Consider the following 22,195-nt stretch of genomic DNA (forward strand, 5'->3'; position numbering starts at 1 on the left):
CCGGCTTGGCCAGCACCTTGGTCTTGGATTTCCCAGCCTCCGGAACTGTGAGGAATAATTGCCTGTTGTTTATAAACCACCTCTCTGGTAGTTTTGTTATAGCAGCCTGAACAGACCAAGACAATGCCAGGGGCCCCTTCTAGGTGGGATGTGAGCTGGGCAGAAGTGGGCTGGGGCGGAGGGCTGCAGGCGGGAGCCTGGGCTAGGGCAATGACGGAGGCCCAGGTGCTGGCCCATGACGTGGGGGTCTGGGGACCGTGAACTCCCAGGGAAGCAGAAGACTTCTTGGGGGTCTCAGAGGAGGGCAGTGTTGGAGAAGCTACGGGGCTCCAGAAAGCAGGGGCACTAAGAAGGGGACAGAAAGGAACATTCTCAAACCCCCACTAGAGGCCCACAGGGCCCCTGGAGAGAAGCCCTAGGCTGTCCCCTACCCTCTGGGCCCAGTATTAGATGTCTGAGCAGACCTGTGGCCTTGACTTTTGCACAACTGAAGCTTGCCCGAACAGAGCTTGCATGTGTTTTAAGGAAAAATAGGTGGAATTCTCATTGGCAAGTACATCGTGAAACCAGCAAAGTAAATGAATGGTTCTTTCTAAATAACTGGCTTGTGAGCAGAGATGGCTGGGCTGGTGCTATCAGACCACCTGCTGAGAAGCTGCATTTGGGGTAGAAAAATGATTGACTGACGAGGATGGGACCCTGGAGGAAAGATGACACAAGCCTTTCCAAAATCCTGTTCGTTGCTGTCGTAGCACGTCATGGCCTGTGAGGTCCCAACCCAAGCACTCCTGGGGCCCCCCTCTGTGCTTGTCCTTCTGGGACCGGGCAGCTGACTCCACAGCTGAGCCTTGTTTGTGTTTGGGAGGGTTAGGATACCAGTGGCCTGTCCTCACTACCTGCCTTTTTGAGGAAATGATCATTAGAAAGAGGGCCAGCCACTGGCCAAGAGGACTGACCTCTCCACTCCCACCCTCACCTAGCCCAGAAGCCACTTCTGTCACTCGCTTCCTGGTCCCTAGGGGAGGAGCTCAGGATCCAGCCTGGTGTTCTGCTCCCACTGGAATTCAGACTCGGGGGAGAGCCCTAGCCAGGGTGGGAGAAGGTACCTGGCTGAATGACAGGCCTCTTCTGCCGAGGGCCAGCTCACATTTCCAGGGAAGCCAGCCCTCTGTCATCAGGGCACCTCCTGTCCCCTCCAGGCATCCAGTAAGGGGGGAGGCACAAGATAACACCTGGATCCCAGGAGGGGGCAGGAACTTCAGAGCGTAGAGAAAGGAGCAAGGGAAGAGCTGTTGACCTAAACTTTGACAAAATAAGTCAAGGAACACCAATGCCATTTAACATATATTTATTGAAATCTACTTGATGCAAGGCACTGTGCTAGATCTGGTAGGGGAATCAGACATGAAGGGTCACCCCTGTCTTATAAGAGCTCACAATCTAACGGGTGGGGGGCAGGTGGGGAGGGCGAAGCTCTAGTGCAAGGCTGATTATAGTAAGTGCCATAAAACAGACAAGTTAAGGAGATCAGGGAGGAATGAGAGAAGAGCGCCAACAACTGAAATATGGACCGGGGCAGACATGGCTACTGTTCTTAGATATGCAAAGAACACCGAAGGCCAAGTTAAAAGAGACCATTTCTAGTTTTGAAGGTAAACACCTAAACTGATACTAGGAGAAGTACAGAATGTAAGTATACTAATAATAGAGAAATTCTCAATTCCCCAATCTGATGGATTCTCTGGAAGTAGCGAGACACTTCCAAAATAAACAACAGGGTGGGTGTTGACTTAAACTCATTTCATGGGACAAACAGGGGATCCGTACAGCAATGCTACCTGGACAGAAAGGCATTGGTCCAACTCACTGAGACTAAAAGGCATAGATTTTTACCCATCTGAGTGAACAGAGTTCAGTACCACATTCAAACAGGTGTTTCCGATAGTCAGGTGGGACTTGGGCCAGGAACTCGAGCCGGGTAGAACATGAGGAAAACCAGCCATGTGATTCTTCTCGGGAAGCAGCCAAGTGGTAAAAGGCAACTGACTCTTGACAGATTGCAGAAAGCAGAGACCCACTCAAGCTGGCTCAGGTCAAGGGAGACTACGGTGGGGACACAAATGATCTGATGGGGGCAGTTGCCCAAAATCCAAGAACATAATGAGGCCAGGACTCCGTCGGGGTGATGGAGTTGAGGCAGCTCTGGAGTGCTTAGCAGGAGCCCACACGTCTTCCAGCTGGTGCCACCCATGGGGTCAACTCCTCTAAATATCGTGTGGCTCCCTTTTTCTTCCAATACCAACTAGAAACTCCTCTCTCATTTTTCGTTTGCACTTCACAGACAGAGAACCTGAAAGGCCCAGCCTGTCGTGTCCAGTCGGCTCTGATGACTGGTTGCTGCCCTCGAGTCAAGTGTTCGGTTCTGGTTGAATTAATGCGGCCTGGGGGGGTGGTGAGGGTCCCAGGGCACACGACAAGGCTGAAACCCCGGGCCCGTGGAATGCCAGCACTGCGATTTGGTGGGGGGGGCTCACTCTGGAAGTGCAGAAGTGGGTAAGACATAACTAATCAACACAGTTAATCGTAATAAGCAGCAAAAATGGTAAACAACCACTTTCATTTAAAAATTTCAGCAAGTATTCAAAACTTTAATAAAAGCAATGGAAGGTTTCTTTCAGAATCTAAGAAAAGGATCTATTTCTAATGAGAGTCGGCATTCTATGTAACCCAACTGCTCTACATTTCCCTTGCGAAAGGAATGTGTGTGATTAGAAAGAAAAAACGCAATGAGGTAGATGCACAAATGCACAGACGAGCACGCACACTAGGACGCTTGACCACATTTTGCACCTGACAATGCAGCACACCTACGGGGCCCGAGGAACCCACCCCCAAGTTACGAGAGGCGAACACTGAACTCGGCGCGACTACAGGACACATGTTAAAGCCGGACAGAGCACGGACGTCACCCGCAAACACAGCGACAGAAAAGGTGCGGTCTTTAGTGTTAACTCTAGAAGAGGGTTTGTGTCAGAGAGAACGCGAGAACTGAGAATGGCAAAAGTCGAGGAGGGCATGGCGCCGCGACAACGCGAAGTTCTGAGCTAATACTGTATCTGGATCCTTCAGAGAAGCTGACAAACGGCTAGTGAGCTGCCAGACTTGCCCCCCGTCCATGTCAAGTTCCTTACCCAATGGCAGCTGTGTCGGACGCGTCCTGACAGCTCGAAAACAGACCAGTGATGCAGAAGGAAGCAGTGACTGCGGACACAGCTGGACCGGAAGCCACAGAGCAAAAGCAGCGGCTATGTAACAAGTGCTGTTGGCTTCTCTCCAGCCCGAGGGCCAGGATGGAGACGTCACAGAGAGCCACTCCCGTGGCCTGGCGGCCATTCCAGAGGACCTTCTGGCTAAGGTCACAGCGGTCACCAGGGGACCTTGCTTCCCAGGATGGGGGCCTGAGAAGCTCCTCCGGGCGCTCCTGCTGAGAAGCTCCGTCTCAGCCTCGGCGGGGTTGGGGTGGGGGCCCATCAGGAAGGGTACACCCCCTCTAGGGGCCCGCTAGTGGCCCCTGGGGCACAGCTGCCGGCAGGTCACACCACAGCCCTGGTGCGGCTGGCTTCTACCTGCGGGTTCGGCAGGTCACTGGAGGCCAGCTTTCCGGCCAGCCCTTGCTGCCGTTCCTCTTGGGGGAGGCTGTCGGGAGTAACAGCCTAGCCCCAGGATGACCAGCTTCGATTTCTATGCCACATGGGCCATCAGAAGGGCACGGTTGCCCTCCAAACCCTTGTTTTACTGCCCCTCCTGGGCATGGCCGCTGACAGTCACAGCCTGGGCCTGCTGTGGCCAGCTTCTATGGCCGTGACGCACAGGGCATCAGAAGGGCACGGCTCCGCTCCGAGCCTCTGCTCTGTTGCTCCTCTTAGGTGTAGCTGCAGGAGGTAACATCAGAACACGTGCGTCAACTTCCCCCTAGTTGCCCGAAGCAAAAGCCACCAAACTGACCTCTTTCTAGTTCCAGAGTCACTCACTAGGAGGAGGATGCCATCTACATGACAGCATCGGTCAAGTGAGTCTTCTTGTGTTCGAGGAGATGTGCCTTGGGTGGATGTGCTGCTCAGGCACTGAATCCATGCCGGGCATGGCCAAAGCTCCCAGGAGCTTGAAGGAGAGCCAGCTGCAGCCGAGACCACGTTTGGACCACCCCATTGATCTAGTTGAGGCCCAGGCCTGCTGCTGACAGGTCGGGCTATACTGAGGAACAGTCAGAATGTTCTGGCCAATCCGAGATGGACGTTTCTCTTGCGTGTCTGCGTGGCCAGGTTGGATAGTCAAGTACTGCCCACAGACATGCACAGAGTCTGCGTCTTGGATGAGGAGAGAGCCTGCTTCTCTGGCCCCTTCCCATCCAGCCTGCCCACCTGGTGCATCCACCTTCTGGTGGGGCAGGGCTTTCAACTTTTCATTTGTAATTAAAATTCTAGAAGAAAACATCATCGTATCTAAGTATGGAAGCAATGAAAGTTACGGCTTAACGGACAACGGTGAGTGCTCAGATATGTAAAACTTAAAGCTCGCACGACAAAAATGGAATAAAACTGCTACAAAGAGCAAAGCAATAAAACTGGAAAAGAGATCATCACAATCGATATAGAAAGAACCGCTGTATAAAGTCAATATATCCAAAGGTAACTTGATAACTGGTCAAAGGAGATGAACGTACGGTTTGCATGCAAGAAAACAGGAACACGACTTAAGTCATTGCACGAGAGAAAGAAGAGGAGACTAGCAGTCAGGAGGCCTGGGTCCATCCCCAGGTCCGGTACTGAGGAGCCATAGAATGACAGCAATAATTATGGCGATGACAGCAGACGACCTTCACTGAGTGCACCTTCGGGCTAGGCGTGGCGTCGCAGTTCTCACGATAACCTTAGGAGGTAGTCCTGTGATCACCCCTGTTTCACAGAGCCCGAAACGGAGGGCTGCCTCCATGGGAGGAGAGGCTATCGCTCCCGAAAAAGAGGCATCACCTCATACTTGAGTCCTGGAGATGTCCGTTATGGGGATGCTCTCTCAACTACTTGAGCTTGAACAGAACAGTACTGCTTGAGGACAAGACCTATGAACCCGCAACAGACCCCAACCGATGCTAGTTTTGGACGCACGTGGAAGTCACCAGAACGAACTGGTTGAGGAAAAATGGACGCGAAAGCAATTTAGCCCAGATTCAGTACTTATTCCTGGGAGTATGACCTCACAATGACCAAGTTATAGATGCTTCAAAAAAGTCTTTTGACGGTCATTTAAGAAAGGCAAACACGGTAAGTGGTTATGGTGTAGAGCTATGGGACAAGTTTAAAAACAACACCAACAACAACAACTGTCCTAACGTGATGTGAACACGTCATTATGGCTTAGGAGGAAGTTTCTAGTGAGAGCCTTGGGCACACAGCTTAGACGGGTGGAAGCCATCGGATGTGCTTTGAAACTGTCGGAGGACTCAAAAGGGGCTACGAGGTTGGTGAAGATGGTGAGGTCAGAGATGCATGTGAGGATTCAGAATAAAATCATCTTGTGGAGTGGCGTGAGGGAGAAAAAGGAGTATTTTCTAAAGTAATATATTATTCTATGTAATACGTGATTTACAGTATGTATGTATAACTGAATTAATAAATTAAATATTATAAGACATTTGAGTGCTCTATGTACATCCCTAACAATTTATAAATTCAAGTAGGCCAAACAACTCTGGGGCTCTATCTTGTCTTCAGGAAAGCTGGGGTCACATTACATCGAGGCCGTCGCTGACTAGCTCTGTGTCCCGTTCCCGGAGGGAGCAGCCAGGAGAAGGGGACCTCCACGCCCCGCTCCACCCCCACATGCAGGTTTCTCTTCTCTCACTCTCGGTTTCAAGGCCCGCGGATTGGAGTACCTTGAAGGTACTTGATGCCCGTCACACTAGTCCAAATAAATTAGGATGTCGGAGAAGCTACTCTCGATAGGCAAAATGGGAAACATGTACACTTAGAAATTGCTGGTGACAGTATAAATTGGATTCGACCTTTCGGACGCGAAAATATCTCAGCGCTACGAAACTGTTCATCTCCTTTGACTCCGCCCTGCCCCTCTAGGGCCTCGCCCCCCCCCCACGCCCCCCCCCGCGGGAAGCCGCCGCCTCCGGGGGCCGCGTCGGGGCGTCGTCTAGTCGTGGTGGGTGGGCTGGTGCTTCTGCAGCGCCGAGCGCCTCTTGAACACGCGGCCACACGCGCTGCACTCGCAGCGCCTCGCTCCGCTGTGGGTCCTGCGGTGGCGGCTGAGGCCCGAGCTCCTGCGGAAGGCCTTGCCGCACTTGTCGCACTCGTAGGGCTTGAGCCCGCTGTGGATGCGCCGGTGCTTGATGAGGTCGGACGGCCCGCGGAAGGCGCGGCCGCAGTCGCCGCAGCCGTACGGCCGCTCGCCGGTGTGGATGCGCTGGTGCTCCAGGAGGCTGGAGCTCTGGCGGAAGGCCTTGCCGCACTGGCCGCACGCGTACGGCTTCTCGCCCGTGTGGATGCGCCGGTGCTTGGTGAGCTCGGAGCTGCGGCGGAACAGCTTGCCGCAGTGCGCGCAGCCGTACGGCTTGGCCCCGCTGTGGATGCGCTGGTGCTCGGCCAGGCCGCTCACGCCGCGGAACGACTTGCCGCAGTCGTCGCAGTCGAAGGGCAGGTGGCCGCTGTGCGCCCGCTGGTGCTTGAGCAGCTCCTGGCGGTCCGGGAACTCGCGGCCGCACGCGCGGCAGGCGAACGGCTTGTCGGCCGTGTGCAGCTTCTGGTGGCGGAAGAGGTGCGTGCTCACCTTGAAGGAGCGGCCGCACTCCTCACAGTCAAAGGGCTTCTCCCGGCTGTGCACCCGCAGGTGCTGACTGAGGCCTGCGTTCTTCTTAAACCTCTTCCCACACTCCTCACACTCGAAGGGCTTCGCCTCCCTCTCCGTCTGCTCCCTCTTCTGCAGAGCATCTTCCGGGGCTCGGCTGGGGCCAGGCTGCGGCTCTGCGGCCACATGGCCCTTGCGGTGCTCATTGAACTCCGAGACCCCCCGGAAGACCTGCCCGCAATCCCCGCACTTCCAGCCCTTCTCCTCACTGTGAATCCTCTGGTGCTGCACGAGGAGGACCTTAAGCCGAAAGGCATCCCCGCACTCTTTACACGCGAAGTGATGTTCCATAGGCCGGTTCTGAAGGCTCCCCCCGCTCCCCTCAGAGCCCCTGTTCTGTTTGAGCCCGGGGCTGGGCTCCCCGGCCCGCGGGGAGCTCGTGGATGCCATCTCCTGAGGCTGAGCTTCTTCACCCATCGCCCGCTGCTGGGTCACCGAGATGCCTTCTGAGGTGAGAACCGCGGGACGCTGGTCCTCTGCAGAGGAGGAAGGAAGGAGGTTACTTTCCTTTGTCGAGCATCGCAGGCCTCCTGAGACAGCTGCTGGACACAGCGCCCGGAGAGGCTGCGGGCAGGCTGGCTGGTGCCCGTCCAACGAGAAGCAAGGACTACGGACGAAAGGCGCAGACAGGCCTCACTGCTGCCCACCCCCTACCACTGAAGCGGCCCTGAGGACATCTCCCCCTTCTATGGGAGAGAAGCAGCCGCACCTCCTCCCCAAAGGCTCAGCTGGGTGTCCCCCCACAATTGTTTCATTTTTCGGGTTTCTTTTCCACTCACCAGAATGCTTCGCTCGCTCTGCAATAAGGGATGGGGCAGATACCAGCAGCACGTGTCCTCACACCAGGTAGGATTCAAAACAGGAACTCCTGCTCACGGAAAAGGAAAAGGAAAAGGGCTTTGCTGGCAGCCAGAGTGGGGCAGGGCCTTCAAAGATGAAACCCTTTTAATCCACGAAGTCGAGCTTGGCTGTGCCCTCAGGCACGCCATTCATCCGTTCCAAATGCCTTCCCCAAGGGCTGGCTCCCTCCAGGGAACGGATGAGGCAGACCCCGGGCCCACCCGGACGCAGTGCCAGGCGGTCATCCGGAAGAGCTGATCCTCCCTTTCTCCGGGTTCACATTCCTCAGTGCCTGCTCACTGAACTTCGTACTGCGCTGCAACTCCCAAACCTGACCCCCAGCGGGCTCCTGTCTTAGCAACCCTCCCCACCGCACAGGTGCAGCCCCTGATAGGGCAGAGGGCCTTGCTCTGTCAACCTCTCCCTCAACAATAAACTGTAATAAAATGGCCGTGTAATTTTTGGGCAATTTGTGATTTTTTTAAAAAAGTTTCCTAAATGATAGTGGCCCGTTTGTTCTAATTTCTTTCCCAATAAAACACGGACAGGGCTTCTTTCCATGCCATCAGGAGTTGGGAGGGAGCCCTGCTACTTTGAAATGTTGACCAAAGAAAAGAAAAAAAGAAAAAGAAATGCTGAGGGCGGCAGACACTTTGTGTTTTCTTACAGCCGATCCCCAGGGTGGGGGGGGTGTAAGGCCCCAGAAGGCAAGCTTGTGTAGGGCTACTCCAGGCGGCCCTAACCCCACACCCAGCTGTGTAGGACCATGCAGCTGTGGGGAAGCTGGTGGAAGGGCTAGGGCCGTCCTTACCCACGGAGGTCGCCTTCCTGTAATACGCCACTGTCCTCTGCTCGGCGTCCAGTCTCAATCGCTCCTTTTGCGAGGTACTGGGCCACGTCGTCAACTGTCACTGAATCCTGAAAGAATTCCCAGGGATAAGTTGTCCTTCTATCCGTTCTAGAATGAGGTGGGGGGAGCACTAGTAACAGCAGGGATAAGAGGTGAGGGTCTGGAGTGGGTGTGCATCGCTAGCATGGAGATCTAAGCACAAGCCTAAAGAAGTCCTGGAAAGAGAATGTGACCAAGCATCAGAACACCTGGGCCATGGCCCTGGCCTCCCACTGTCTTCCCGAGGGACCTCAGTTCAATCGCTTTCCTGGACCGAAATGCAGCTCCCCCACCAGCATAATGGGAATTACAACCCCAGCAGGCGTCCATTTCTTGGTAGACTCAGGAAGAAAGCAGAGGGAGGACAGGCATAAGCTGGAGTTCAGGTCCGGTAGTGTGTCATGCTGGGAAACGAGGTAGAGGTCACGGCCACAATCAGGCAGCAGTGACAGATTCCTAAGCCAGGCAGAGGGAAGCACAGCTCACCTGGGCCTCAAGTATCTCAAGAGGGCTTGCCAGGACCTGGTTTCCCGGGGGTCCATCCTGGGGGAGGGCAAGACCCTGGGGGGGGGGGCAGGCAGAGCTAAGGAAAGTGAAAAGAGCCATGAGTGACAGCAGCCCTGCCTTTGGGTCCCCTAGGACAAGATTGGTGATTTCCTTTTCCCTGGTTTTACATCTTATTCAGTCTTCTCTTGCCCAGCAGCTGAGTGACAAGCCAGAGCACAGCTGTGCCTGAGAAAACATACCCCCAACACTGGGGGAAACAGACTGGCAGAGAATTAATACAGGCAGGCCAGAGGGGACCCAGACAAGACAAATGAACGCTGGCCCAGGAACAGCCCAGGGAATACAGACACAGGTGGAGACGGTGGCGAGACTGGCTCTCTGAGATAGGCCGGCCACAGGCCTCCCAGCAGCCAGCCTCAAAGAGGTCAAGGCTCACACTGCGTAGGAAGGAAGCGTCCCCAAAAGAATATCAGAAGAAATAACTAAGTGAGAAGTGAGAGATCTTTCCAACTTTGTAAGGGCAACAAAAAAAGCCTGGGCCACTGGAGCGAAGAGAGGCAACAAAAGAGCAGGATCCAGGTGTTGTTGGCCAGAAGCAAGGCCTTTTAGAGGCCATACCCCACCCAGCTCAAACAGTCAACCAGGTGACAGTGAGACAGATGCAGACAAGAACATTTCCGTGAAATGTCTGACAAAACGAAAAGTTGGACAAAACAACCAGAAAAAGAAGCCTCAAAGAAAAGATCTTCAAACACCAAGTTGCTAAATAAAAGATCTGAACAATATGTACAATTTACCTTTTTCTTCCAGATTGCAAAATATGTGAAATGGTGTAATTATATTACCACAAATGTGTGTGCCTCAGAGGCCTCCCATTTCAGCGAATTCAAAAGAAGCAGGAACACAGTTTCTGTTCTGATGTCAGGTCAATTCAATTAATTCCTAACTAAATGAAAAGGAGGCATTTTTACACTAGCTTAAGGAGTAGAAGACCCAGACACTCCAGAAAGACGTTTACATAAAATCAGATATTGAAAGGGAGAGATAGACCCTTCTACTTCTGGCTATGATATTGTAACAAAGAACAATGTCCTGCCATAAGGTGGCTCAGTCGTTAAGCGTCTGCCTTCGGCTCAGGTCACGATCCCAGGGTCCTTGGATCGAGCCCCGCATTGGGCTCCCTGCTCCGTGGGGAGCCTGCTTCTCCCTCTCCCACTCCCCCTGCTTGTGTTCCTGCTCTCGCTGTGTCTATCTCTGTCAAATAAATAAATAAAAATCTTTAAAAAAAACTGGACAAAACAGATTTGAAACAAGTTTTCAGATAATTGGGCAGCAGGAAGTGAGGATCATCACCCCGAGAGAAGAGAAACAACTGAGATGAGCCTTATCATTGCCCTGGTTCTGCCTGGAGGCAATTTCTAGACTGAGAGTGCAGGGAAGGGGGACTCAAACGGAGCTTGGTGGCTTCATCAAGACACAGACTAGCATCCAGGGCAGTCGATGCAGCTAGAAGTTGCAGAGCAGAGTTCCAGAAAGGAGGGAGCTACGCAGAAAAAAAGAGCTCCAAAAAATCAGCATAAGGCTCCCCTTGAGCCTTTCCTGACTCCCAAGCCACGCATACATAATAAAACTCCCAAAGACTAGGAAAAGAATGGCCAGGAAGCTTTAAGCTGAACAATTCCCAGGACACACACAGGTAGCGAGATGTTCAGGGTTCAACCAACCAGAGTAAAGAGTCCTCAGTGATCACCTGGGCCATTCAGTAGAGACTCAGAGGGGCCATGCCTTAGTAGTAGGACTGACTGACTCCTGGGGCCACAGCTACCCCGAACCTGCTCTAGAAAAGCTTACAAATAGGCCTCAATGTGATGAAGCTGGTCCACAAATAACTACCTCCCCAAAGGAAGTCCAACCCTTTTCAAAGTGAAATAACAAAATCTAGACACTCAACAATATGATCTCTATGACGTCCAACAGCCAAGATAAAATTACTGAAATGCCAAGAAGCAGGAAACTGTGATCCATGGCAAGGAAAATCAGGTCAACAGAAATACTCAAAAATGATTACTGGTAGAACTTACAGATAAGGATAACAGCTAGTTTAACTATGTATAAATATTGAAAGAAAAACAGAAACATAATGAAAAAAATGGACAATATAAACAAGATCCAAATGGGCTTTCTGGAGGTGAAAACTATAACAGTTAAAATGAAAATTTCACTGGATGTGATTAACAGCAGATTAGACACTGGATTAGAAAACTTGAGGATAAAAAGAAGGGTTAGATTTAAGCTGAACAATTCCCAGGATACACACAGGTAGGGAGATGTTCAGGGTCCAACCCCCCCCCCCAAAAGATTAGAAAACTTGACGATATAGCAATAGAAACTAACCCAAATGAAGATCAAAATGAAAAAAAAAAAGATATTTACAAAACAGTCTCAATGACCTGGACACAACGGAAAATCATCTAACACACATGTAACTGGAATCTGAAAAGACGAAGAAAAGGGGGAAAGGATAAAAATATAGTTGAAGAAATAATGGTTGAAATTTTTTCCCCCAAATTTGATGAAAACTAGATCCAAGAAGCCCAGCCAACCCCTACCAAGTCTAAACAAACAACAAAACCAAAAAACCACATACATATACCAAAACACGTCATAATAAAATTGCTGAAAACTAGTGATAAAGAGAAAATCTTAGAGCAGCGGGGGGAGGGGGAGGGGGACATGTTGTATACAGAAGCGCAAAGATAAGAATAACTATGGACTTCTTATCAGAAAATGTGCAAGCCAGCAAATAGTTGAATGACATTTTTAAAGTGCTAATGGAAAAAAAAACCCTGTCAACTTAGAATTCTATGTTCAGGGAAAATACCCTTCAAAAATGAAGGCAAAATAAAAACTTTTTCAGACAAAAAGCTGAGAGAATTGGTCACCAGCAGACCTGTACTATGAGACATATTAAAGAAAGTTCTTCAGGTGAAGGAAAATGATACCAGATGGAAACTTGGATGGACACAAAGGAATGAAGAACACCAGGAATGTAAAAATATTTTTACCCCCTTTATTTTTAAATCTTTAAAAAATAACTGACCATTTAAAGCAAAAATAATAATAAGGTACTGTGGGGTTTATAACATACATATAAATAAAACATATGATTGTGTGTTTAAGGAAGCCCTCTGAGACTCTGATGCATGTTAATAAGCCAGGAGTGGAGATAAAATACAATTCTAAAAAATAATCCAAAAGAGTAAAGAAACAAAGGAAAAAGAACAGACAGAATAAATAGAAACAAATAGCAAGATGGCAAACTTAAATCCAACCTCATGGATAATTAAGTTAAATGTAAATGGACTAAACACTCCAATTGAAAGGCAGAGATTATTAGACTATATTAAAAACAATACTCAACTCTATGCTGTCTGTAAGACACTTTAAATATAAAGACTTTAAATGTAAAGACATAGATAGGTGAAAAGTAAAAGGATGAAAAACAATATACCATAGGTCTAAATAATCCCAATGTCAAAAATAAGAAAAGGAGAGGGGGAATGATGAATGTGGCTCAGAGCTCTGGAGACCTTACTGAAGAGTCCTAGAACTCAGAGCAGGAAGAAAACTGGAGAGCTTAAACATAAAATCAACAAGTGGTAGAAAACAAGAAAAAGAAAAAGAAATAAAAATGAAAAAAAAACCCAATAGGTGGCTAATACGGATGACACACAGATTACAAAAATTCAAATCCTTCATAGAAGATGGAGACAGACAGTAACTGTTTACTAAAAAATCCAAAGAGAGCAGGGGAAGGGGAGAGAGCAGCTAAGTATACATTTGCATTTCGGGAGAAAAAAGGAGTAAACGGAGTGACTTGCAGCTAAAATAAGCACACCCATACTGTAATGTGTGCCACCCTGGGGTAGAGTCTAGATTTAGAAAGGTCTTCTGCTTTCTGTTTCTGTAACACGTGAATTTTTAGTAACCAAGCTGCATTTCTTTGGTAATCAGAAAAGAATAACAATTTAAAAAGATTTGGGTAGGCTTTAGATAAAAAAGATTCTTAGCATGTGAGGGGGTAGGGCTGAGGCCAAGGAAACAATGGGGAATGGCCCTGAAAGCTGAGCAACATCCTGAGGTACCCACACGGGCATGGCGGACACAGGGGAGAGGGGCTGAGAGCAATGTGTGGGCAGTCCCAGAAAGCTCAGGGATAGGACCATGGGGTTGGGACTTCCTGGGCTCATCTCCCCAGGCTCTCAGTGCCATGGATGGGTGTGAGCAGAAGGCCTCCTTTAGGCTCAACATCCACAGAAGCCCCATTCCCTTCTCTAACCCACTGCCCAGCACAGGTGCTTCCCTCGTGTGTGAGTGAAGCCCCAGGTACCCAGCGGCCAAGCTCTCTGTGTCCCACTGGCACCTGGGTAGGGCCCCCCTCTGAGCAGTTGGGATTCTTCCTGGTATACATTTGATGTCTGGTTTGACTTTGGCTTCCAATACAAAACAAGCTGGTCGTAGATTACTTATACAATTCATGAAGAAAACTCACTTCCATTGACATTGAGGTTTTGCTGCCAAGTGGAATGGACAGAGCATCTCATATTTACCTTCTGAAAAAGATGGCCTGTTAAAACTTGTCTCACTGTCCTCAAGCCCGAGACCTAAGGCCTTAACCCCTTACAAAGACCTGGCCCAGCCCACCTGGCCCAAATCCAGCACCCCGCATCTCAGTCATTCCTTCCAGACACCCTGACATTCATTCTGTCCTAAATATGCCAGGGTGATGCCCCCCGGGGCTCTGAACATGCCACAGGTAGTTCCTGCTAAGAATTCAGGCCTCATTCAAGTGTTACCTCCTAAAGTGTCTTCACTCTCGAGCCCAATCACCGTTTACTCGTAACACTTTTCACTACCTAAAAATCATCCTCTGAAATGAAATTGTCTTTACCTGACTCCCCAGGAGAAACGTCACCTCCCAAAGGATAGAGACCTTCTCTTTCCTGGTCACCCCTGGATCCCCAGCATCGGCAGGAGCTCCTGGCACCGAGTGGACATGGGATAAACTGTGGGGGGAGGGGCGTGTTAAATGGAGCAAACCTCTAGTTACAGAGTACCTACTACATGTTTGGTACTGTGCTTCTCCCTTCACATCATTTAATTACTGCAACCAATAGTTATTACCACCTCCATTTTACACAGAAGGAAGTCATGGATCCAAGAGGTCAAGTAACTTGCCTGAGGCCCAGCTCCCAAGATTTAAGACTTTTCAAGCCACACCAAGGAAAGGAAATATGCGGCCCTCTTAACACCAGGCCATATCCAGAGAATAGGCAGTTACTGAATGTCCTAATAGCCTAATGATATATATGGACTTAGGGGACTGGCTTTAAATCATCCTTTTGATACACCATCAGAGACCCTCACTGGGCGCTAGTCACACACATCATTCTCTCTCTCTCTCACACTCACACTTACACACAGTTCTTCCAAGCCACCCATGTTTAATTGAGCACATCCTCCTGAAGTGTTCTATTTAATTGAGCAGATCCTATCAAAGTGTTTTTACTTAATTGGAATGATTAACTGTTGAAATCCTCAAGCCACAACCCCCAGGTGAATTATTAATGATCCTTCCCCGTGTAGCAACAGGAGTGGTCCTTCCCGTATCAGGCTTGCCCAGGGGGCCTAACCTGCAAGAACTTCAGATCACCACACACAGTCCCAGCACTCACGGACATACAGAGATCATTTAGAAAGTGCTCATAAAAAGAGGAGGGAAAAAGTGAGCCCTTCTTTCACAAAAGTAGCTAAATTCTGTATGATAAAATACACATTAACCCCCACTGCAGTTAAAAGTAAATTATCACCAATCCCGAAGATCATCTGATCATTTAGAAGCCATGCTGTACGACCGCTCTGCTTTGAAATGGTGGAACTAACCTGGGAAAGAAGCCGGATGCTGTGACAAAAGTGACAAATGCAGTTGTCCACTGCCTTCCAAAAGTGGACTTGCAGGGGTCAAGGTCAAAGCAATTCCAGGAAGAATATGAACACCATAGTAATGCACCTGATGGATACAGAAGACGATGCTGACCTTGACCATAAGGCACTTGGATTCACCCAAGACTCATAAGGTGCACTCCTACACCCACCTGGGAAATGGCAGTTTGGAGAAAGATTATGGAAAAACAAATCTCTGTCTCTTAATATAAATAATATTGTTCTCCTTCTTTAAGTGGGATCTGAAGTATAGTCTAATGCCTATGCACTCCCAGAGAGTGAAGGCCCTAGCAAAGGTTGACGGCAGATTCCACCCTGGACCAAGCAAAGTGCCAGAGAGACTGCAACTGTTTGATGAGCACAGGGAGATCCTCTCGATGCTAAACCCCTGCCTGACAGTCTGAAAAATCATGTACTCTACAACACGAGAGCTCATGTGAGTGCAGAAATATTCCTCATATGTGCTTTAGATGGCAATGTAAATTTTAATCAACTTCTTTAAATCAAATTTTCTGTATAGAATCAGAAACGCTGAGAACCAAAATAACCATTGCACTTTGATATGAAAGAACAGAAATTAAGAGTTGAATTCAATGGAGACAAAAACCAACCCATGTCAAAAAAGCAGTGAATCATTAGGTGTCTTTAAAAGGTGACGTTTGAGCTCAGAATCCCTCCTCAGAATGTACTAGTGAAGTTTGCATCTGAGCCTAAAAGATCAGTATTTCATCAATTCCATGGCACCAACGGCCATGCAACCTCCCTAGCAGGTACCCTTTTCCCCTGGGCAGTGGGGCAGGGGAGAGGCAGCAAGGCCACCCGAACTGGCTCTATCTAGCAGCTTCCAGAAACTTCTAAGGGATGCCAGAAATACCTGGACTCCCTGGAACATCTAAACAAGGACCTGTAGCAGAATGTCCTCAGGCCCTGGAAGACAATAGCTAGCTCGTGGTGTTCAGTTCTGGGCAGAGCAAAAATGCCCTGGAGGGTGTCTTTATAGGTCAGACCAGAGACCTCACTCCTCAGCACTAATGCAGATGGGTGCCTGCGGCTTTCTGTCCCATGCAAATGACTGCCTAGATTCCCAGTTCTCCTCACTGGGTGTCTGTCCTCCCTCGAGTCTTGTTGCTCACACCGAGGACTGTCCCTGGGCAAAGACGGCTCAGTGTCACTGACATATATGCAAACAGAAGTGCTTCCAGAAACGAAAGGATACTTCCCACCATCTTGCACCCTCACCCATGGGGCCTTCTGACAGCACGACCAGCTTTAAGGCCCGCAGACATGGTCTGTAAACTCCCAGACTCACCCCAGAGAGACATGCAAGGATGGCTCATTGTGTCTCAGGCCAATTCTGAGTGATAAGTCAGGCAGGTAATGTCCCACCTGTTGGGACTGAAATAATTCAGGGGGACAGAAGCAGACTTGGGTGCACCTTCCAGGAACATGTCTCTTTGGGTCATGAGTGCTTGACCGAAGGACAGGATGAGACAACACACACTGCCAAGATCCCAGTCCAACCCAGCCAGGCAAGGCCAGGATGCTGACCCAAGCCTCTGGGCTGGAGCTGAAGTTGGCCTCCATGTGCTCTCAACTTGTCTCACCAGGATGTGGCCACAAAGGCCTTATCGGGGCCCACCCAGTACTGTGCAAACGCACTGCGGCTAGAAGTGGCAGAATCCTAAAGGGCCAAGAGCGGGTGTTTCACCAGGAAAGTCTGTTTCTCTTGGGATGTTTGTGTCTGTGCGTGTCTTTTTCTGTGTGCGTGGGTGGGAGGCATCTGTCTCCATCTTCCCCGGTTTTCCTCTCTCACTTTGCCTGGGCACCTGTCCCTCTCTCTTTAGGTTTCCGTTTTCTTTCCCTTCTATAAAAAGCCAGAAGGTAGACCAGAAGGGGATTTTGTAGTGTTTGTTGTACTTAACTGAGAAAAGGTTTATGTTCTCCCCTTCCCAAGAAGACGCATGGCATCTTACTAAAAATCAAAATAAATTATAAGTATAGGTTTGTTTAGGTTACATTGCCCTGGATAGGAGAGAGTCTACACAGGTATGAGGGATGCTCATTTGGGGAGCCCAGGCAGGTTAGGACCGAGGCTGGATCAGTGCACTAGAATCCTGGCTTCGGGTTTGCTAAGAACTCAAGGGGCAGAGTAGCAGGTGTGGGTGGGGCCAAGGAATCTGCATTTGCAGCCAGCACTTTGGGGACTGGAAGGTAGAACTGTGCCTTGTTAGTACTGGGCCTATCTAGAATCTGGAGTCTTCCTCACCACCAGCACTCAGCAGACAGGATTCAGGCCTGTGAGCTTCCGGGATGGGATCCCACTGTCTGCGCCAATTGTCAGACTCCTGGGAAGAGAATTCACACTTTCTAGTGATTTTCCAAGGGGTCTCTCACTCAAAGAAGGCTGCAAATCACTGTTCAATAGGATTCTAAACATAGATCCAGGGACGTTTTGGGGGGAATGGACTGGACTGTGCCTGGCAAGCTGCTTCTCCTTAAAGGCTCAATGGGGGAGGGAGGATGGGGAAGGGGGTGAGTAGGCATCAGTACCCAGAGGGGGTGCTGTTCTGGCAATCTCCTCTGAAATCCTTTGGTAAAGGAAAAATGTCGGGTCTGAGGTTTAAGAGAAAATATTTCACTGACCAAGGAGACTGAAGGGGGCTGGCAGCCAGGCTAGGCCAACGTTGGCTGGAGGGCGTCAGTTGGAACAGGGTGGGACCTCTGGGAAGAGGGCCAGGATTTGGGGGGGGGGGTTGTTTGAAAGGGACCATGGGCTTTGGGCGGCAGGCAAGTGTGTGTTTGTGGGGGTAGGATGGAAAAAGACATGTAATTAATCACCCAAATATAGACTAGAGGCAGCAAAGGGGTTTAAGGGGGAGGCACAGGAGGAGGAGATGGTGGCCCCCAGAAGGACGACAGAAAAAGCCCTGTTCAGACCTAGAGCCTTGAGCTCATCTTCCCCCAGCAAGCGCTGCCCCCTCGCGCTCCCTCACAGCTCTTGGGCTCTGGGCTATCCCCCCATCCCTCCCCACCAACCTGAGGCTCAACCTCCACCCGAAAGGAAAGGAGGAACTCCATCAGCAGGAACCCTTCGCAGCTCATCCACCCAGCGCCCCAGACTGCGGCTCAGCCCCTCCCCCCGACTGGGGGAAAGCCCTTTAACCTTCCCAACGCCCCCTCCCCCCTCAGCCTCCATCGCGCTTGGGGCAGGGGTCCCCTCCTTCCCATAATGACCAGTTCCCAGTGTCCCCCCCCCAAAAGCAGCGTAGGCCTCGGCCCATCCGCGATTCCCGCCCCTGACCGCCGCCCCCCGCCCGCCGCGAGAAGGCCTTCGGGCCTCCTCGTACCCGCCATCTGGGACTCGTCCTTCACTCTGGATGGCCTCAGGACCGAGCAGTTTCCTGCGGAAACGCCCCCCCAAAACGCTCGCTCTCCACCCAGCGCACACTCTGCGGAACACTCACCCCGGCCCCGCGCACTCTCTCAGGCTGCCCCCTGCGCATCCTCCCGCGGCCCAGACGGTCAGCCCAGTCCCGCACACCCTCCCGCACCCTGGGCACATCCTCCCGGGGCCCTCATGCTCACCCCGGCCCCGTGGCGGCCGACGCGCAGCCCTCGGTGCAGCGGCGCTGGCGCGGCCCAGGCAGGCCCGGCGTGGCAGGAAACGCCACGGAGCCGCCAGCGCCCGGCTGAGCCCAGCAGCCCCGCGGCGCGTTTCCGGAGCCGCGGGCGCCGCCGGGGGTAGTGGGGGAGCAAAGCCCCGCCCCGGCCCCGGCCCCGCCCGGCCAGCCAGCCCCAATTGGCCTGGGGAGGGGGCGGGGCGGGCAGGGGGCGGGGCTGAGGCCCGGGGGGAGGGTCAGGCGCGACCACGGGGGATCTGCGCGTGCGGGCCCGTTGCCTAGCGGAGGGGGGAGGGCCGGAATGAATGTACGAATGAATGAATGAACACGCGAACGAACGAATGAATGAATGAGCGAACGAACCAGCTAGCCCATGAAGGAAGGAATGAAGGAATGGAAAGAACCCCGCCCCCTCGGGCGCCTTCTGGCCGGGGGTGGGGGGGGGATGGGAACAGAAAGCAAAGCAGAGCAAAGCCAGATCTCACGGGAGGGGTCGAAGCGCCTCACTGAGTCACCAGTGTTACTGTGAGCCCTTTGCTGTAAGAATAGAGCTGGGAGCAAAACCAGGCCGCGTCCCTGCCCTCAGGGGGCGCGCATTTGGCGCCCAAGAGCTCCTGTGAGTGTGTGTGTGTATGCGCGCACGAGTGTGGGAATGGGGGTAGAGGGGAAAAGTGTTCGAGTTAATTTCAAAATAGGTCATACTGTGAAGAAAAACCAACGGGAGTCTTCGCGGGGGGGGGGGGCGTTGCAGCCCGTTCCAGAAGACTTTGGTGCCAGTCATCAGAAATCTAGGAAGCTGCCTTTGCCCAGCAGTGTGCTAAGGCCGTCGATGCTTTCTTGAAGACTCCTGTTTCCTAAGGAAGACGGTAATAAGCAAGGGTCAGCATACAACACATAAGAGTGATAGGAACTGTGAAGAGCATCAATTAAGGTGATGTTTGGGAAGTGATGGTGGGGGAATTCGGGGAGGCTATCGTTGATGTGAGACTTGAATGACAAGGACTCAACCATGTGAAGCTTGTTGAAGACAGGAAGGGCATCTGAAGGCAAAAGGGACAGCAAGTGTAAATGCCTTCTGCCAGGAATAAATTGGGTATATTCTAAGACCAAAAGGAAAATGCTGGACTGTACTAAGCCAAGCGAAAAAAGAGCCACACTGGTGGGGTGAAGCTGGGCACTGAAACGGAGTCTAAAAGACATGGTTTAACATGTTTTTCATTCTTTATTAATAAACATTTAATGCTTTATTAGTGATAATGATAACCAACTTCTTAAATATTCTTGTGACAATTTTATCCATTAGATGTTAACAACTTTTTTTCTTATTTTCCTTCAGATTTTATTATGAAAACTTTGCAATATACAGATCAATTCAAAGATCTGTACTTAGGTACCAAACACTAATATTCTACAATTAGCATTATGCTATACTTGCTTGACTGGAAGGTCATCCTTATTTTACTGATCCATTTCAAAGTGAGCTACAGACATCAGTAGGCTTCACCCCCAAACACTTCAGCATGCATAACATTAGCTAGAGATCAATACCTGTTTACTGTTTTTTTTTTTTTAAAGATTTTATTTATTTATTTGACAGAGAGAGACACAGCGAGAGAGGGAACACAAGCAGGGGGAGGGGGAGAGGGAGAGGGAGAAGCAGGCTTCCCGCAGAGCAGGGAGCCCGATGCGGGGCTTGATCCCAGGACCCTGGGATCATGACCTGAGCTGAAGGCAGATGCCTAACGACTGAGCCACCCAGGCGCCCCTACTGTTTTGTTTTTTTTTTAAGATTGTATTTATTTATTTGTCAGAGAGAGAGAGAGAGTGAAAGAGAGAGAGAGAGAAGCAGGCAGAGGGAGAAGCAGGCTTCCCGCCGAGCAGGGAGCCTGATGCAAGTCTCAGTCCCAGGACCCTGGGATCATGACCTGAGCAGAAGGCAGATGCTTAACCGACTGAGTCACCCAGGCATACCCTTATTTACTGATTTTTTTTTTTTTTGCAGGTAAAATTTAATACAGTGAAACACACAAATCTTAAGTGCCCCATGTAGTGAGTTTTGACAAACGCATACTCCAATCTCCTGTCAAGATACAGAACACTCAACACCTCAGAAATCTCCCTTGTGCGCATTTCCAGTCAGTCACCACCACAATCCCACACAGAGGTAACCATGGTTCTAATTTTTCTCCACCATAGATACCTTTTGCCTATTTGAGAACTTATATGAATGGAATCATACAGTATATACTATTACGTGTCTGGATTCTTTCACTCAGTATGATGTTGGGATTTATCTATGTTGTTGAATGTGTTATTGCTTCTTTCCTTTTATTACTGAGTAGTATTCCATTGTCTGGATATATCCGAGTTGGTTTATTCATTCACCAGTTTATGATCTGGGCGGTTTCCATTTTGGACTATTATAAATAAGGCTGCTATGAACATTTGTGTACAAGTTTTTGTAGACATATGCTTTCATTTTACTCAGATAAGTACCTAGAAAGGGAATTGCCACGTCATAGGATAGTTGTTTTATGAGAAACTGCCAGAATATTCTGTAAAGTGGTTGTACAATTTACGTTCCCACCAGAAATGTATGAAAGTTCCTTTTCTTTCCAATCTTCCTCAACGTTTGTGGTTGTCAGCCTTTATTTTTAGCTATTTAAGTGGGTGTGAAGTGGCAACTCATTGTGATTTTAATTATCATCTCCCTGATGACTAATCATGTTGAGTATGATGTTTTTATGTGCTTACTGGCCATTTCTATATTTTTCTTTTGTAAAGTGTCTGTTCAAATGGATTGCCCACTTTTATAGGGTTGTTTGTCTTTTTTATTATCTACTTGTAGGTGTATTTAAAAAAAACAGATCTTTTGAGGTATATTTGACATATAACTGGATATGTTTAAACTGTACTATCCGATAAGGTGTGACATATATATATATATATATATATATATCTCCATGAAACCATCACCACAATCGAAGCAATAAACATATCCATTACTCTCAAAGTTTCCTTGTGTCCCTTATAGTCCCTCTCTTCTTGCTCCCTTGCTCCTCTCATCTTCAAGCAACCACTAATCTGTCCACTGTCACCATAGGGTAGTTTGCATTTTCTAGAGTTTTATATAAATGGAATCGTAAAATCAGTATTCTTTTGGATATACCATAATGGGTTTATTCATTCACTGGTTGATGGACATTTGGGTTGTTTCCAGTTTAGGGCAACTACAAATGAAGCTCCTATAAACATTTGTGTATAATCCTTTATATGTACATATATTTCCTTGGGTAAATACCAAGAGTGGTATGACTGGATGATATAGTAGAGGTACATTTAACTTTTTAAAAAATTACCGCACTGTTTCCCAAAGTGGTTGTACCATTTTACATTCCCACCAGTATCGTAGGAGAGTTCCAGT

General features: G+C 49.7%; 1 protein-coding gene across 5 annotated transcripts; it reads right to left on the reverse strand.

Moving 5' to 3' along the window:
* Positions 1-1,331: 1,331 nt before the first annotated feature.
* On the reverse strand, positions 1,332-18,881 carry ZNF275 (zinc finger protein 275). 5 transcript variants are annotated; one of them, XM_036082030.2, is made up of 7 exons: positions 18,737-18,881; positions 15,092-15,218; positions 14,100-14,214; positions 9,128-9,202; positions 8,564-8,670; positions 7,692-7,780; positions 1,332-7,388 (listed from the first exon to the last, which is right to left on the reverse strand). In XM_036082030.2, the coding sequence occupies exon 7, from the start codon at positions 7,327-7,329 to the stop codon at positions 6,202-6,204; it is 1,128 nt and encodes a 375-aa protein (XP_035937923.1). In that variant the 5' UTR covers positions 7,330-7,388; positions 7,692-7,780; positions 8,564-8,670; positions 9,128-9,202; positions 14,100-14,214; positions 15,092-15,218; positions 18,737-18,881; the 3' UTR covers positions 1,332-6,201. The 5 variants fall into 5 exon arrangements, with proteins under 5 accessions (XP_035937923.1, XP_035937922.1, XP_035937924.1 ...); XM_036082029.2 differs by having other exon boundaries at positions 9,128-9,224; XM_036082031.2 differs by lacking the exon at positions 15,092-15,218 and having other exon boundaries at positions 9,128-9,224.
* Between the last annotated feature and the right edge of the window lie 3,314 nt (positions 18,882-22,195).

This window comes from Halichoerus grypus, chromosome X (assembly GCF_964656455.1).
Source record: "Halichoerus grypus chromosome X, mHalGry1.hap1.1, whole genome shotgun sequence".
Classification (NCBI taxonomy): domain Eukaryota; kingdom Metazoa; phylum Chordata; class Mammalia; order Carnivora; family Phocidae; genus Halichoerus; species Halichoerus grypus.